This window comes from Nilaparvata lugens, chromosome 1 (genome assembly GCF_014356525.2).
Source record: "Nilaparvata lugens isolate BPH chromosome 1, ASM1435652v1, whole genome shotgun sequence".
In the NCBI taxonomy this organism is placed as follows: Eukaryota; Metazoa; Arthropoda; class Insecta; order Hemiptera; family Delphacidae; genus Nilaparvata; species Nilaparvata lugens.
The window spans coordinates 62,762,882-62,777,384 of record NC_052504.1 but is presented as its reverse complement, the minus strand read 5'-3'; the positions used below and the strand labels follow the sequence as shown (position 1 = coordinate 62,777,384).

At 36.6% G+C, this 14,503-nt stretch overlaps 1 protein-coding gene across 1 annotated transcript; it reads left to right on the top strand.

Moving 5' to 3' along the window:
• The first annotated feature begins 12,318 nt into the window (after positions 1-12,318).
• On the top strand, positions 12,319-13,770 carry LOC111056346. Its single transcript, XM_022343707.2, has one exon. The coding sequence runs from the start codon at positions 12,319-12,321 to the stop codon at positions 13,768-13,770; it is 1,452 nt and encodes a 483-aa protein (XP_022199399.2).
• Positions 13,771-14,503: the final 733 nt, after the last annotated feature.

Below are 14,503 nucleotides of genomic sequence, written 5' to 3'. Positions count from 1 at the left end.
TTAGATGAAAAATAATCTATTGTAATATGTCATTGTAATACATTCCATTCAGTGTAATATCACATTGTAATACATTCCATTCAGTGTAAATATGACAAAGATTTGGTGTAAATATAATACGTCTTTATCAAAAAATGCTTCTCAGTTTCATTTCAATCTGAAGTTTCATTTTCGTAATTTGCTAAGGCTTAGATAAGGGGGAACACATGCATTCACGTGAAGAGGGTGCGGGAGAGAGAGAGAGCGATATATTGAAGTGAGAAACTTCTATCAGTGCATTGCTGTGAAAGGGGAGAGCGACAGCGAGCAGCTGTCGACTGCATTCCGATGTCATAAGCTATACACAGCTATGTGGTGTCTAGCGCACAGCCTCCTCCTTGATAACTTACGAAAAATGATTAGTTCCTCATCAGATCACATGCTGTACACGTGACTAACATGAGTAATAACCCGATTGTGAATTTCGACAATGTTATAAGACAGAAAGAAATGCCAACATGGTGTAAAAATGGTAAGTTGTTACCTCATAATGCAAGGATCCTTATAATAGGCTCTTCAGGCTGTGGCAAGACCAATTTGCTATTTAATTTAATTTTTTCAAAGAATGGGTTGTGATTTAAAACTATATACTTGCATACTAAAAGCGACTATCAAGATAAGTACTTGTTTTCGAGAAAAGTCTTTTCAAAAATGAAGGATATTGAATTTCATATAAACAACAATTCTGAATCTATACCTCATCCAAACAAAATATCAGAATATTCTCTAGTTATATTTGACGACTTACAACTTAATCATGTACCTCAAATAAGAGGATATTTCACCATGGGCCAACATTGTGATATTGACACTGCATATTTAATTCAGAGTTATGGAGCTACACAGAAACATTTCACTAGGGACAATGCAAATATGATTATAATCTTCAAGATAGATTTATTGAGTCTGAAATAAATTCACAGAGATCATGTTGGAGGAGACATTTCTTATAAAGATTTCACTAAACTTTGTCATAAAGTTTGGAATCGTAAACCTCATAATTTTGTAACTATTATGACCGAGTGTGGAATTGATAGCGGCAAGTACCGAGATTCGCTCGATACGTTTCTTACCGTTCAGTAGAGATTAATTCTTTGTGCAGTCATGTTGTCTAAAACACGTAGCAGAAAGCTGAATAGAAAGAACATTGGTTCAATCAATAAGATTAAGAAATTGAGAAAAGTAATCAGCGACAAGCATAAAAGCTTAGTTAATTTTGAAAAACGGTCAGAGGAATACAATAGGAAAACGCTCTCACCGTTGATAGAGCCCATAATTGAACTGGGAAAAAACAAATCTAGTTTTCACTCTAATCATGGTGTAAAACCAAAAAAGGGAGAGGTAAAAGAGGAAGAAGAGAGCATGGAGATTGATGATGAGGAGTCGAGTTATGATAAAAGCTATGGGAGTTCAACAGGCAATCTTTTAAGCTCAACTAAATTTGAAAACAGTTTACTTGGTTCTAGTAGAAATGATGAGGTGCTGTCACAATATCTAAAAACGTTTCATGTGGAAAAATTGAATAATTCAATTAGTTATGGAATTTCATATAATTCTAAAGATGATGTGTATTATATTGGAAATCAGCAAGTAATATTCGATAACGGTTATATAGATATTTATAATGAAGGATTTCGTTTAACACATGGTCCACTTGAGTTATTATTCAGTTCAAGACCGAATTCGAATCTTTATAATCAGAGAGATCTGGATAAGTATAAAAAAATCTTAACACTTACAGGCATACATTTAGATCAAAGAGGGTATGTTAAACGAAATCAGGGAATTAAATCGCAAATGATTCAAAAGTAATTTCCCAGTAAAAAAATTAGTAGAAAGAAGGGATGGGGTTTATTGAAATTTGCAAAAAATAATTATCATGATAGAATTTATCAATACTTTGATAATTTTGACGAATTAGTGGAAAGATTAAATTTACTCTATTCCTCAAAAGCTTCTGGCAACACTGGACATGATGTTCAGATTGCCTCTATAATTGAAGAACTTAAAGAAGCAAAACTAATTGTTTAGTGTTACGATGACTCTGCATCGATTCGGTCGGATTGATACACCTACTAATGCTAATCTTACGTGCAATATTGACTCGATAACATAGAGAATAATCCAATCAATAAATCAACAAGGAATCAGCAAAGCTGTGAAATTTTATTTAGATTTGCAAATAACCAAACTCGTTTCGGAAAATACTAAGAATATCGGTGTGAGCATAATTGAAAGAGAACATATTCTAAGTTCATTACAAATTTTTAGCGCCAATATCGATAAAGTTAGAGAGAACTCTAACTTTGGAATCTGCTCTAGGAGAAGTGAAAACTTTAACAGACAGCTTTCCATCCCAGTTGAACAGTATTAACAACGATAAAGTTGATAAAGGTTATTTAGATGAGAAATTAAAAGCCATATCGGATAAAATTAAAAATTTGGAGGTGTTGGACAGAAACTACCTCAATACTAAATTAAAACAGCTTAGTACAGAAATTTTTACTAAAGTAAATGAAACACACCCATCTCCAATTGATGAGCAATATTTAGAATCTACTTTGCAGAAATTGACTAGTTCTCCATTTACAAAGAAAGAGTTTGAAAAACGATTATCTGAAATGGCGAGTGCAATAAAGGCTAATATTATGGATGATATTGAATAATTCATTACAAAATATGCTATTGCTATTTTGATTAATGAAATTGCAGAAAAATATGCAACTAAAAATGATATAGGAGATTTTATTAAGAAAAACAAGATGGAAGTCGCTGTGGAAAGCGTTCGTGATGAAATAGCTGAGGCAATTAAAAATTCGGAAGAGGGATCTGTTATGAGACTGCAATGTTCGGCTGCATTCATAGATTATCTTAATTTATTCATCCACAGGGTAGCTTACGATATCGTGGCTGGATATGCACACATGAGCTTTAATATGAATTGGATAGAAGCTAAGCAGCATAACCTTTCAGAAAATCAGGTAGCTGAAATTATCACAACCAAAATGGGTTTAGCACAGTACAAAGGGATTGTATTGACACCGAAAACATAAAATCTTGTAAAAGGATAAAACTTGACATATTATGAGAGAGAGAGAAATTTGAAGCACAGTGAACTTTAACGGTTTTCTTGCTAACACATGCTGCTTCAAGATGAAGCCCAGTATAAAGGGGTTTGGACTCTGAAAACATAAAATCTTGTGAAAGGATAACACTTGACATATTATGAGGGAGAGAGAAATTTGAAGCATAGTGAACTTTAACGGTTTTCTTGCTAACACATGTCGCTTCAAGACGATAAATCAGTCTATACATTTTTTCATGTGTCTATGATTGAATGTAACGGTTTTTTCGATGCAGGAGTTATTATGAACTCGCTCCTATCTGTAGAAGGGGAAACATTGACCTCACAGGGAGCAGAGCATGGCGCATGTGTCATTTGTCTGGAGAAACATTCAACAAGGGGAGTGTAGCAGGCATGCACACACGTGGGCGCACACGTCACTTTAGTCTAAACACTTGAGCCGACAAGTTCACAACATGTTGTCTAACTATTTTGATTGAAGAAGTTTCAAAGAGTTCTCTGTAGAAGCAAATCCACTAGCCGATTGAGGTTTTGAGTTTTATCCTTATGATTGGTTCGTGGTAACGAAGGTAACATTTGCCGATAATGGCGAAATTCACCTTAAAATTATCGATGTTGATAGTGAAGGCGACTTTAAACACACTATTAAGTTGCTGAAAGAATATTCAGTGGTTTTGAATGAGGATAACATCAGAAGTTTTAATTCTTGTTCATGGGAATTGAATGTGAGCGGGAATTGTATATCCTTAAGACAGTTTCATGGTTACTATAGGCGTTGAGTATTATTTCCCCCCGAGTGAAATAGGTCTGAGAATATGTGAGTATTTCTAGATATGCTAGCTCATTCCAATTATACTTACATATTGTAGGAGAAAACACTTTAACAATAATGACTGGGATGTTTGTACAGCAAAAGAGCTCAATTTTTTTTACACATTCATAAACAGTTTGATTGAACTCTTGACTGTCAGTTGGAAACCAAGCATAATATGGACATTATAGAACTCAGATTATTGTAGAGATAAGGATTCACTTCAATCTGACAGTATAGCAATAGATTATTAAGCAATAGATGTAGAGAGAGTCATTGACCTCTCTCTGGATTTACTTTAATATGACAGTATAGCATTAGATGTAGAGAGAAGGATTCACTTTAATCTGACAGTATAGATGTAGAGTAATAGGGAATTTCTCAATCCACTTCAATCTGTCAGTATAGATGTAGAGAGAAGGATTCACTTTAATCTGTCAGTATAGATGTAGAGTGATAGGGAATTTCTCAATTCACTTCAATCTGTCAGTATAGCATTAGATGTAGAGAGAAGGATTCACTTTAATCTGTCAGTATAGCATTAGGGAATTTTTTTCCCTCAAAGGGAAATTATTTTTTCCCTCACTTTCTTCATCCCCCTCATCTATACTGGGCAAGGGGAAGGGAAAATCTATTTGAGAGAGAGAGATATATCTTTCTCTCTTTTCATCCCCCTCATCACCACTGGACAAGGGGAAGGGGAAATCTATTTTTAGAAAGAGAGAGAGAGAAAGAGATATATCTTCCTCTCTCTTTTCATCCCCCTCATCACCACTGGACAATGGGAAGGGGAAATCTATTTTTAGAAAGAGAGAGAGAAAGAGATATATCTTTCTCTCTCTTTTCATCCCCCTCATTACCACTGGTCAAGGGGAAGGGAAATCTATTTTAAGAACACCCCGCCACCCTGTGGGAGGGGGAAGGGGAGGTGGGATGGACGAGTGGGTGAGGGGGGAAGGGGGTTTTCGAGCAAAAAAACCCGTCAGTTCTCTCAGTTTCCCTCTACTACTGACTACAATTTTCATTTAGTAATTAATTAAGATATTTACTTTTTACATTTTCAATGAAATAGGAGAAAATTCTCCCAAAAAAAAACTAATTTCACCAAATACGTCTGTATCGTACCATGATTCAGGACAGACTAAATGAGCAAAGCAGAGGCACGATAATCTTGGTCAGAGAATAAAATCGAAGAGGAAGGGAGAGAGTGAAAGAGAAATGCTATAGAAAATTCATTATAGAGGACAAGAACAGAGAAAGGAGAACGCACAAAGGCTACTATCAAACAGAAAATGCAAGTAAAATAATGAATATCTTTAAAACTGACAAACAAGCTCTGTCTCATTCTAACTTATAATAAAATTAGAGTGGGGTAGTTGTTTGTTGGAAATAATTCCTGAATAACAAGATAAATTAGTAGATATTAGTTGTGCATGTAACATTTTGTTACAGTGTAATGGGTGAAACATCGTCTGCAGATGATAATTTTATTCTATGTTTTGTGAGTTGGGATCTCACAAGGCTTTCAAAATTTTTAATGTAGCAGTAGTGGCTATTGAATTTATGTTCATTGTCATCCTCAAGGGTGCTGTTTCCATCATAATCATCATCATCATTACTCTCACAGAGGAGGAGAAGATCAAAGTGATCTGCCTTCATTGCATTTCCAACTCTTCTTGGAAATATAACGCTCTTCTCATCCACACCATAAATATTAACTGATACCCCTGGATTATCCTTCTCAAATCTATCGATTTGACTGATGGCAGTGGGAAATCCAATGCCTGAAAAGTTATATCTCTCCTCCAATTGATGGTATCGGTCGTTGACTTGTTGAGGATTACTGTCTTATACATGTTTGGCGAGGATGGCCCATTTGAAACATTGCTGGTCCATGTTTATAGGATTGATGATTGCCTTTCGTGCTGATAGAAGAGGTGGAAGACTGATGTAGGATGATCCATGCAGGGTTTGCTAATCCTGATGAGCATTCCATCGATGATAACTAAACTCCATCCATTGGAATTTCCTTCAAATTTCGACTCCTCATCCAGTAGGGTCATGCACACTTTGTTGATGATGTCTGGAAGATTGATGATACTGAAGATGGTGTAGTTTGGAGTTTTGAAGGCAACATTCTGAAACTCTTCTTGTCCGAGGATGTTCTTATCAAGGGTGCTGCGGAAATATGTTGCCTCCAATACTAGATTGAACTTCATTGCTCCATGTGTCTGGTGTTGCTGACTGATGATGTGAACAATTTTATCCTTCAGACCGTTCAGAAAGGTGTGGAAATCTTTGGCAGGCTCATCCTTGTATGCATTATTGTAGTATGGAGTCTTGAGTCAAGATTTAAATGCCTCCTCCAGAACAACAAACTCGTCCACTGAGTTTGCTGTTTGTTGACATCGTGCAGCTTTGTTCATCTGGAACAATGCAATACAATATTGTATACCTATTGTATGCAGTCTTCAACTCTATATAAATCTATACCTTATAAATCTATACCTTCATCACTATCAACAGATGTGGGGGATGAAGGCAGTGAATCAGTATTGGTATCAATATCTAGGATCGAGGATTGGATGTGTGGGTGTGTCGGGGATGGAGGTTCATAGGTGTTTATATTAAATGTTCTAGGGGATGATGGTCGGGAGCTGTATGGTGGGGGTGGGGAATGTTAATGGGGCCTAGGATCTACTTCGAGATAGGGGGGAAGGTGGGATGGGTGCTCCTGATCATTAGAACCATTGCCGCTCATGTCTGAAAACGACATACACACCTTCATCACTATCAATGTCAAACATACTGTGGCTACAGCCTAATTCTATGGCAAAGACTTGTTATACGTTTTTTAGGTTAGGATGAATTACAACCACCAACTCTATGTATAAGAACCTAATTCACAATTAAACTAGTCACTTTTGAATTTAATTGACAATTAAACTAGTCATTTTAGAATTTAATTGACAGTCTCAAACCACCTACTTCAAAATCCAACTCAAATTTTTCTTTGAATTTAATTGTCAAATCAGGAATATAATATAAATATATATAGCTATAAAATGCACTGGTACTTACTCTTAGATGATGATAAAGATGAAAGTGATCCAAAACAAATACACGAAAATACACAAAAATCACACACATGTACTGGTGGCACAGCTTTTTTTTTATTTAATTTTGATTTTTTATTATTTATTGTTTGTTTCTTTTTGTTTAATTCTTTTTATTATTTTTTTCAATTTTTTTTTAATTTTTTTTTCAAATTTTTTTTTTAAATTTTTTTCTTTATTTTTTTTTTTTTTGACTTGGGTAACCTTGAGGTTAGGTTTGGTCAACTTTGGTGACCTTGAGGTTAGGTTTGATCGACTTGGGTGACCTTGAGGTTAGGTTTGGCCAACATGGGTGACCTTGAGGTGAAGGGGGACTCTGACACACTTGTGTGCCAGAGTCCCCCTAGTGTTACTACTTACTCCTGTTATTAAATCAAATCCTGGTGCTTTTTTTGTATTTAATTTTTTCATTTCTTCCTCTACTTCATCCAGTGTCACATGTCTAAGCTCTTCGTTCTCCTGAATAAAATCCTCTTCAATTTCTAGCTCATCATGATTGTGTGGTTAAAATGTGTTTACCAGATGATCAGCAAATGCTTGAACTTTTTCTGTATTGCTTCTAGCCCATGAGCCATCCTGTTTCCTAATTGGTGGTGCATGCTGAATGGGTCTTTTCAATTTCCTGGCTGCCTTCCAGAGAGAGGAGTCGGTGCTTTCATCTCCTGTCAGATTTCTCAGGTAATGATTCATTGATTCATTCTCAATTTTTTGGATTTCCCTTCTGAGCTGTTGAGTTAAATGATTAAGTTGCCTTTTATCTTGTGAAGTTCTCGTTTGTTGCCATTTTTTCCCAGCTCTCCTTTTTTCAGCTATCATTTTCCTCACTTCTGTTGGGTAGCTATTCCCCACAGTTCTTCTTCTTAGTTGTGGGGTGTTCCACCAGGCTGCCTGTTGCACGTCAATGACAAATTTTCCCAGTTCTCCATCAAGCTGTTCCATGCTTCTCATTGGTACATCAAGGATTATTCTATCTTTCAGCATCTGTTGAAATCCTTCCCAGTCTGTACGAGTATTAACAAGCCCTGGCCGTTCATTTGGTTTTTGTATTATAGTTTCACTCAGCTGTAAAAGGATTGAAGAATGGTCAGAATCAAGGTCGAAACTTTCCTCAATACTCAAGTAGTGAAACTCACATTTTTAATTAAGAAGAAATCTATTGGGTCTGGAATTTTTCGCATATCTGAGGGCCAGTAGGTTGGTTTTCCGGTAGAAATGGCCTTATACAACTGTACGTCATAATAGCCTTATAGAGCTCACTGCCTCTCGTGGTTGTTAAACGTGACCTTCAAACAATTGTTTTGCATTAAAATCACCTCCAAGAATGAATTCTGTACCCAACATCACAAATAGAGCTATATATTCTCCTTTTCGTATGGAATGTCTGTGTGGGCAGTAGATAGCAGCCACAACTGACTTATAAGTTCTTGTTTGAACAGCTACACTAGTTAACTGCACTCTTTCGGACTCATATTTAATTTCTCATGATGTTGATAACAGCACTTCCACCTCGCGCCGAATAAGAGGGATGTATAGCATGATAAGTCTTATATCGTCTGATTCTAATGTAAAATTGTTTAGTGAAATGAGTTTCTGAAACTAAACAAATTCAATTCTTTTTTTATTTGCCGTCAATACAATTTACAAATATCTATCTTTTCTAAATTTAAAACTGCTTCTAATTCTTGGTGCCGATTAAGGAGTCCATTTGCATTCCATTCAACTATTCTAAGTGAATTCAGAATTACAATTCAGAAGAACAATTTTTATCCAACTTCTCAAAACGGCTTTAGAAGATACTTTTTTCTTGCTTGTCTAACTTATGTAAAATGAGCTTCAGCACCTGATTAATGTCTCCCTCCATATTATCGAACTGACAGTTATTCGAATTAGAGCCTTTGTTTCCTACAACAGTCTGTGCAAATGTTCTTCTACTCAGATTAGGCACACGAGTTTCTACCTGCTTAGTATTTTCATCTCCAAGCTTTGTAGTTGGATTTTGACTGATTGTACTCTTGGGGTTTGTCTTCCTTTTTTGAGCCGCATTCCTGATTCTCTGCAGTTCAATAGCTACAGTACACCCTCTGTAATTTGCAGGGTGAGCTTCTCCGCAATGGACACATTTTGGTAGGGCATCATTGGATTTTTGGCAGTTCCTACTTAGATACTTTGATCCTGGCAACGCTTGCATTGGGCTATCAGCTTTGTCTTCCTTGTATTTCAAATTTCCACCTTACATCCAAGAACTGTTTTCAATTCAAATATTTTTTGATATCTTCCTGGCAGCTAAAGGATACCAGGGACATGTCCAATGGTTCCTTAGTCTTCCATTTGAGTTTATTTACCACTTCCAGGACTTTATATCCTTGACTCTTCAAATCATCAAGTAGTATGGTATCTGGACTACATGAATGATGTAGTTTCTTTACCATCACTCTAATGGGTAGAGACTGTATATTTTCGTATGAATGCCATTTATAGCCAGTATCAACCAATTTTTTCGTCACGTTTCTATAAGTATCTACATCTAGAACGTAGATTTTCAATTTTTCATCACTGACCAGCTTTATTCTGAACTTGTCATCTGGAGAGACACTGTTCAAAGTTTTCAAAAACATATTGTAATTTTTTATATCGTTCACAATGATAGGAGGCGGGGGCACTACTTAATTCTTCTTTTCCTTGGTGTGCTGGCTGTCAGTTGCTGCACTGCTTGTTGATGGCTGGGGGGGACGAAAGCGAGGTATCCATCTTCCTTTTTTTTTAATTTCATGATTTCACTCGAATCCATTCAGTCTCCTTTGCTAACTCTTCTCTATCCGTAGAGAAATGTAGCTTCTTGTTTTCTCCCTTTTCGGCGGTTAGTTTATCAGTTTTAAAATTTCCTCCTACAGTAAATGACTGAGGCTGGTTCTTACTCTCTCTATTCTTCTCAAGGAGAGATTCTTTTAATCAGTTGCTCTAGCTTCGTTTCAAGCTCTTCATTCTTGATTTGCATCATTACACATTTATTTCCAGCTTCCTTCCAACTATTATACAATATTTGTTCAGTCGCTGTTCTTAAATTATTTGGGTCAATGACCTTTTCCGGCGTTGACTCCTTAGTAGGGATACCTGCGTTTACACTACCGGTTTCCATTTTTTCTTCATTCGCTTTGACTTCTTCTTCTTCTTCTGTTGCCTCTTCTTCAAACTCGGGAATCAAAAATTTCGACGGTCTGACGTACGACATTTATGTTGAATTTAAAATGTTTATTCATTATTCAGCAAAACGATTGTGTCGCGAACATAGACCGGCCGGCCTAACCGGGACGCTCGAACGCGCACTCGCGTACTGCAATTTCGCACTTCTCGACAATTTCGCGTAGGCCCAATTCCACTAACAGGCGCAGATACGGAACTATCGAAATAAAACTATTTCCACTAGGTGCCACTATACTACACTATTCTATTAACACTACAATGCTCTCGACATACTACCGCTTCGACGTCTAAACGATGACTGACTCTATATTGAAAAGAATATTGTGAGTCGTTTGAAGGTAGATTTTCCTGTGGGATTTTCTGTCCTTGTAAATTTTATTTATTGTTCAGTAGTTTGGTGATTGGGTTTGTGTACGGCCGCGTTCCGAGCGGCGCTCCCAATAGTGGTTTTCTAGAGGAATTTCAATTTCAATTTCAATTTTATTGATATCATACATTGTACAATAGTACAATATTGACACAAGTCAAATACATAGTCACATTGGTAGATTACATTGTAAAAAATATTAGGATATTGAAATAACAAAAAATAATTCAATTCGTTGCCAAGATGACAAGAATCACATCATTTTAAAAATGTCTCAATTCAAAAAATTCCATTATACTGTAAAAGGATTTTTTGATCAGCCAATCCTTCAACTTAATCTTTTACAAAACTTCAGAGTCAATCTCAGATATAACAGGTGGGAGAGAGTTCAATATTTTCCCGCTCATATGATCAGGACTACCTTGGAAAAAAGACGTTCTATGAGCATCTAGTCTTAGAGCATTCCTAGACCTCGTGTTGTACCCGTGTATATCTGATCCTCTAGCCCAGGAAGCTCTATGTTTGAGTCCATGTAGAGCAGCCTCGAGTATGTATAGACAGGGAGGCGTCATGGAACAGTGGCCTGCAAAGGGTGATGGGAGGTTTCCCCAGCATCATCCTCACCCACTCGCTTCTGAGCATTGAACACTCTGACAAATCCAGTTGATGAGCCCCACAAGATCAAGCCGTAGGTCAGTAGCAGTTGAAAGTAACCATAATAAGCCTAGAATACTACTTTCTTGCTCAGACTCGTCGTTAATCTCGATATCGCAAATGCTGCCCTACTAAGTCGCTTCACGACCTCGTCCACATGGTAATTCCATCTCAATCCAGAGTCAACCTCGATTACTAGAAAACCACATGCACCTGTAGATTTGATTTGTTTTGAATCCAACTTGAAATTTAGTGAATAAGAGAATTCCGGGCGGTTGGACTTACTAATAGAAAAGTCCATAAAACAGGTTTTCCCGACATTGACTTTCAGTTTATTTGCCAAACGAAAATGGGTCCTTCAAGGTCGAAGCTTGCTCTTGACACCACCACCCGTCTCTACCAACACTGTTGCCACTTTGTACTAAGGGTGGCTAGTAAGAGAGAAAGTGAATGTGTGTGTGAGAGAGGGTGTGATAGTGAAGTATTGTTATTGTGGGGAGTATTGTTTGCCTTCTCTGGATTGTTGACTATGACGAGGACAATATAGTTCACAGTTTTACAAATGTATTGTACATAATGCTTTTATACTATATATTTATAATACATATAACTTTCAACAGCTGTGCTGGTGTTTGAAAAATAATAGAAGCATGAAAAGGAGTTGAAATGTGAATAGGCCGAGTCAAAAATATATCAATGAGTTTTTCTGAGAAATATAATAATCACCTCCTCACGCATAAATGAACAATTCTGGAAAACACTATGAATACCTTCAACCTTTCAACACCATACTGGCTCTGCTGGCGAGAGGAACTCATTCTGTCATTTGCAGTTCTGTAAGCAACTTCGCTCCGTAACTGATTTATATTGACTGTGGAAAATAGCAGAGTAGTGAGTTATAAATTTTATTAATGTTTGTATATATTAAGTTATGTTCTAAATTCAGTATAAAGTGGTAGAATAGTTAGTTTGTATATTTTGTATATTACAGTATGCCATCTAAGTTTTTATAGTGTTTTTATAGCCCAAAGATTAATTTATTGAAATGGACTGTACAATTGAAATTGAAACACCGCACACACCGCACAACACCACCACACCGCACAATATCGAAACACCACCCAACATCGGAATACTGCACACACCTCCAACTAAATCAGGATCACGTAGAGGAAGAAGTGATATTGGGAAGCAAGAAAGGAATATCATCTGGAATGTCTACAGATTCTTCCAAAAGATAGCCGAAAACCCCGATAGACTTGAATTGATCAATTTTCGAAAAGTTCAAGAGGTTACAGCTGAAGCATGTGGAGTTGGTGTTACAACTGTAAAGCGAATACGGAGACGTGTAGATGACTCGGATGAGGAAGTGAAATTTGATACGCCTCGAAAAAAATACTCCAGAGATGCAAAAGTGGTCAACATGGACAGTTTTGATAAGGACATGGTGCGCCGATGTGTATTTCAATTCTATGATAATGGAGAGTATCCTACGTCTGAAAGAATCAGAACTGTTTTGAAAGAGAAGATTAATTTCAGTGGGAGTGTTGAATCCGTCAGAAAAATCATAAAGAGTTTGGGTTTCAGATTTAGGAAGTGTAATGATGGTCGACAATTGTTAATGGAGAGGAGAGACATTGCGTGTGCACGAGCAGTTTTTCTCAGAAAAATGCACGAGATAAGAAGAGAAATTAATCCCCGACCAATATTCTACATTGACGAAACGTGGGTCAATCAAAATCATAGCCGATCGATGATATGGCAACACGAAGACGGAAGTGGTGGATTGAAAGTTCCAGTTGGAAAAGGAGGCCGATTGATCATTCTTCATGCTGGATCAGCTCAAACGGGGTTTATTCCTGAGTGCAAACTAATTTTTAAAGCAAAGAAGTCCACTTCGTTAGATTATCACACCGAAATGAACGCTGACATTTTTACAGATTGGTTCCGGAACTTTCTCAATCTCCTTGAAGAGAGTTCAGTGATTGTGATGGACAATGCAAGTTATCACTCTGCGCTGACAGAAAAAATCCCTCGCACCAACTGGAAAAAGGTGGATATCCAGAATTGGCTAGAATCGAAGAATGTTTCTTTCTCTGAAAATGAGACAAAGGCCGAATTATTGTCGAGAAATGAAATAAAATACGCCGTGAAGGAGTATGAAATTGATAGGATCGCACTGGAAATGGGCCATGAAGTGGTTCGTATGCCACCCTATCATGCTCACTACAACCCGATTGAGCTTGTGTGGGCACAAGTGAAAAATTATGTAGCCACAAAAAATAAAACATTCCGATTGGCAGATGTTGAGAAACTTATGCACGAGGCTATTGAGAGGGTGACTGTGGAAGATTGGAGGAAATGTGTAAAGCATGTAGAAGAAATTCAAGAAGATGATTTGAAAAAAGAGTGCCCTCGTGATTTGGCAATGGAATCACTTGTTATTACAATAACAGGAGACAGTTCATCTGGTGATTCCGAATTTGAAAGTGATTAAGAATGAAGAAGCAGAAAAATAAATTAATGTATACATGTGTAAATAATGTATAAGTGTAAATAATGTATATTAATGTATATGTGTAAATAATGTATATGTGTAATTAATGTATTGAAATATGAGATGAAAAAAGATGAAATGTGAAAAAGGTGAAAAGAAAAAAGATTTTAAACACGCCTGATTGTACAAGTACTTTCAGCCAGTCCAAAGCCTGGATGAAGTGTGATGGGAATCAAATGAGAATTCATGCAAACTGAAAAATGCAGAGTGAAGTGGGCACTACAAGAATATTGGCTAAAATAAATAAAATTACATCACTCCACTTCCAATTGATTATTATAAAAGTCTTCAAGTAACCTTTATGAAGTAATAGCTCAGTTTATAAATAGTTGCATTTATAAAGAAAAATCTAATCATCATTATAAAATTGGATTTATTGATGTCATGACTCAAGAAAGAGTTATACATTATACATAACAATATTATTTCCTTCATTTCATGATGTTAAAGAATATAGCGGCTGATGGGAGGAGGTAACGGGGGATGTTATTGTTCTAACCTCAAAGAATGACACAATAGAACTTTTGTACCTGACGTGCTCAAAAGAATTTGTGACAGGTAGTGACGGAAAAGAGGAAGAGGGAAGGTATGAGAAGGAAAGAGCGATGTTCAGGGTGTAGAAATATAGTCAATGTATATAGACTGGTCGAGCGAGGGGTGGACAAGAGTGGCA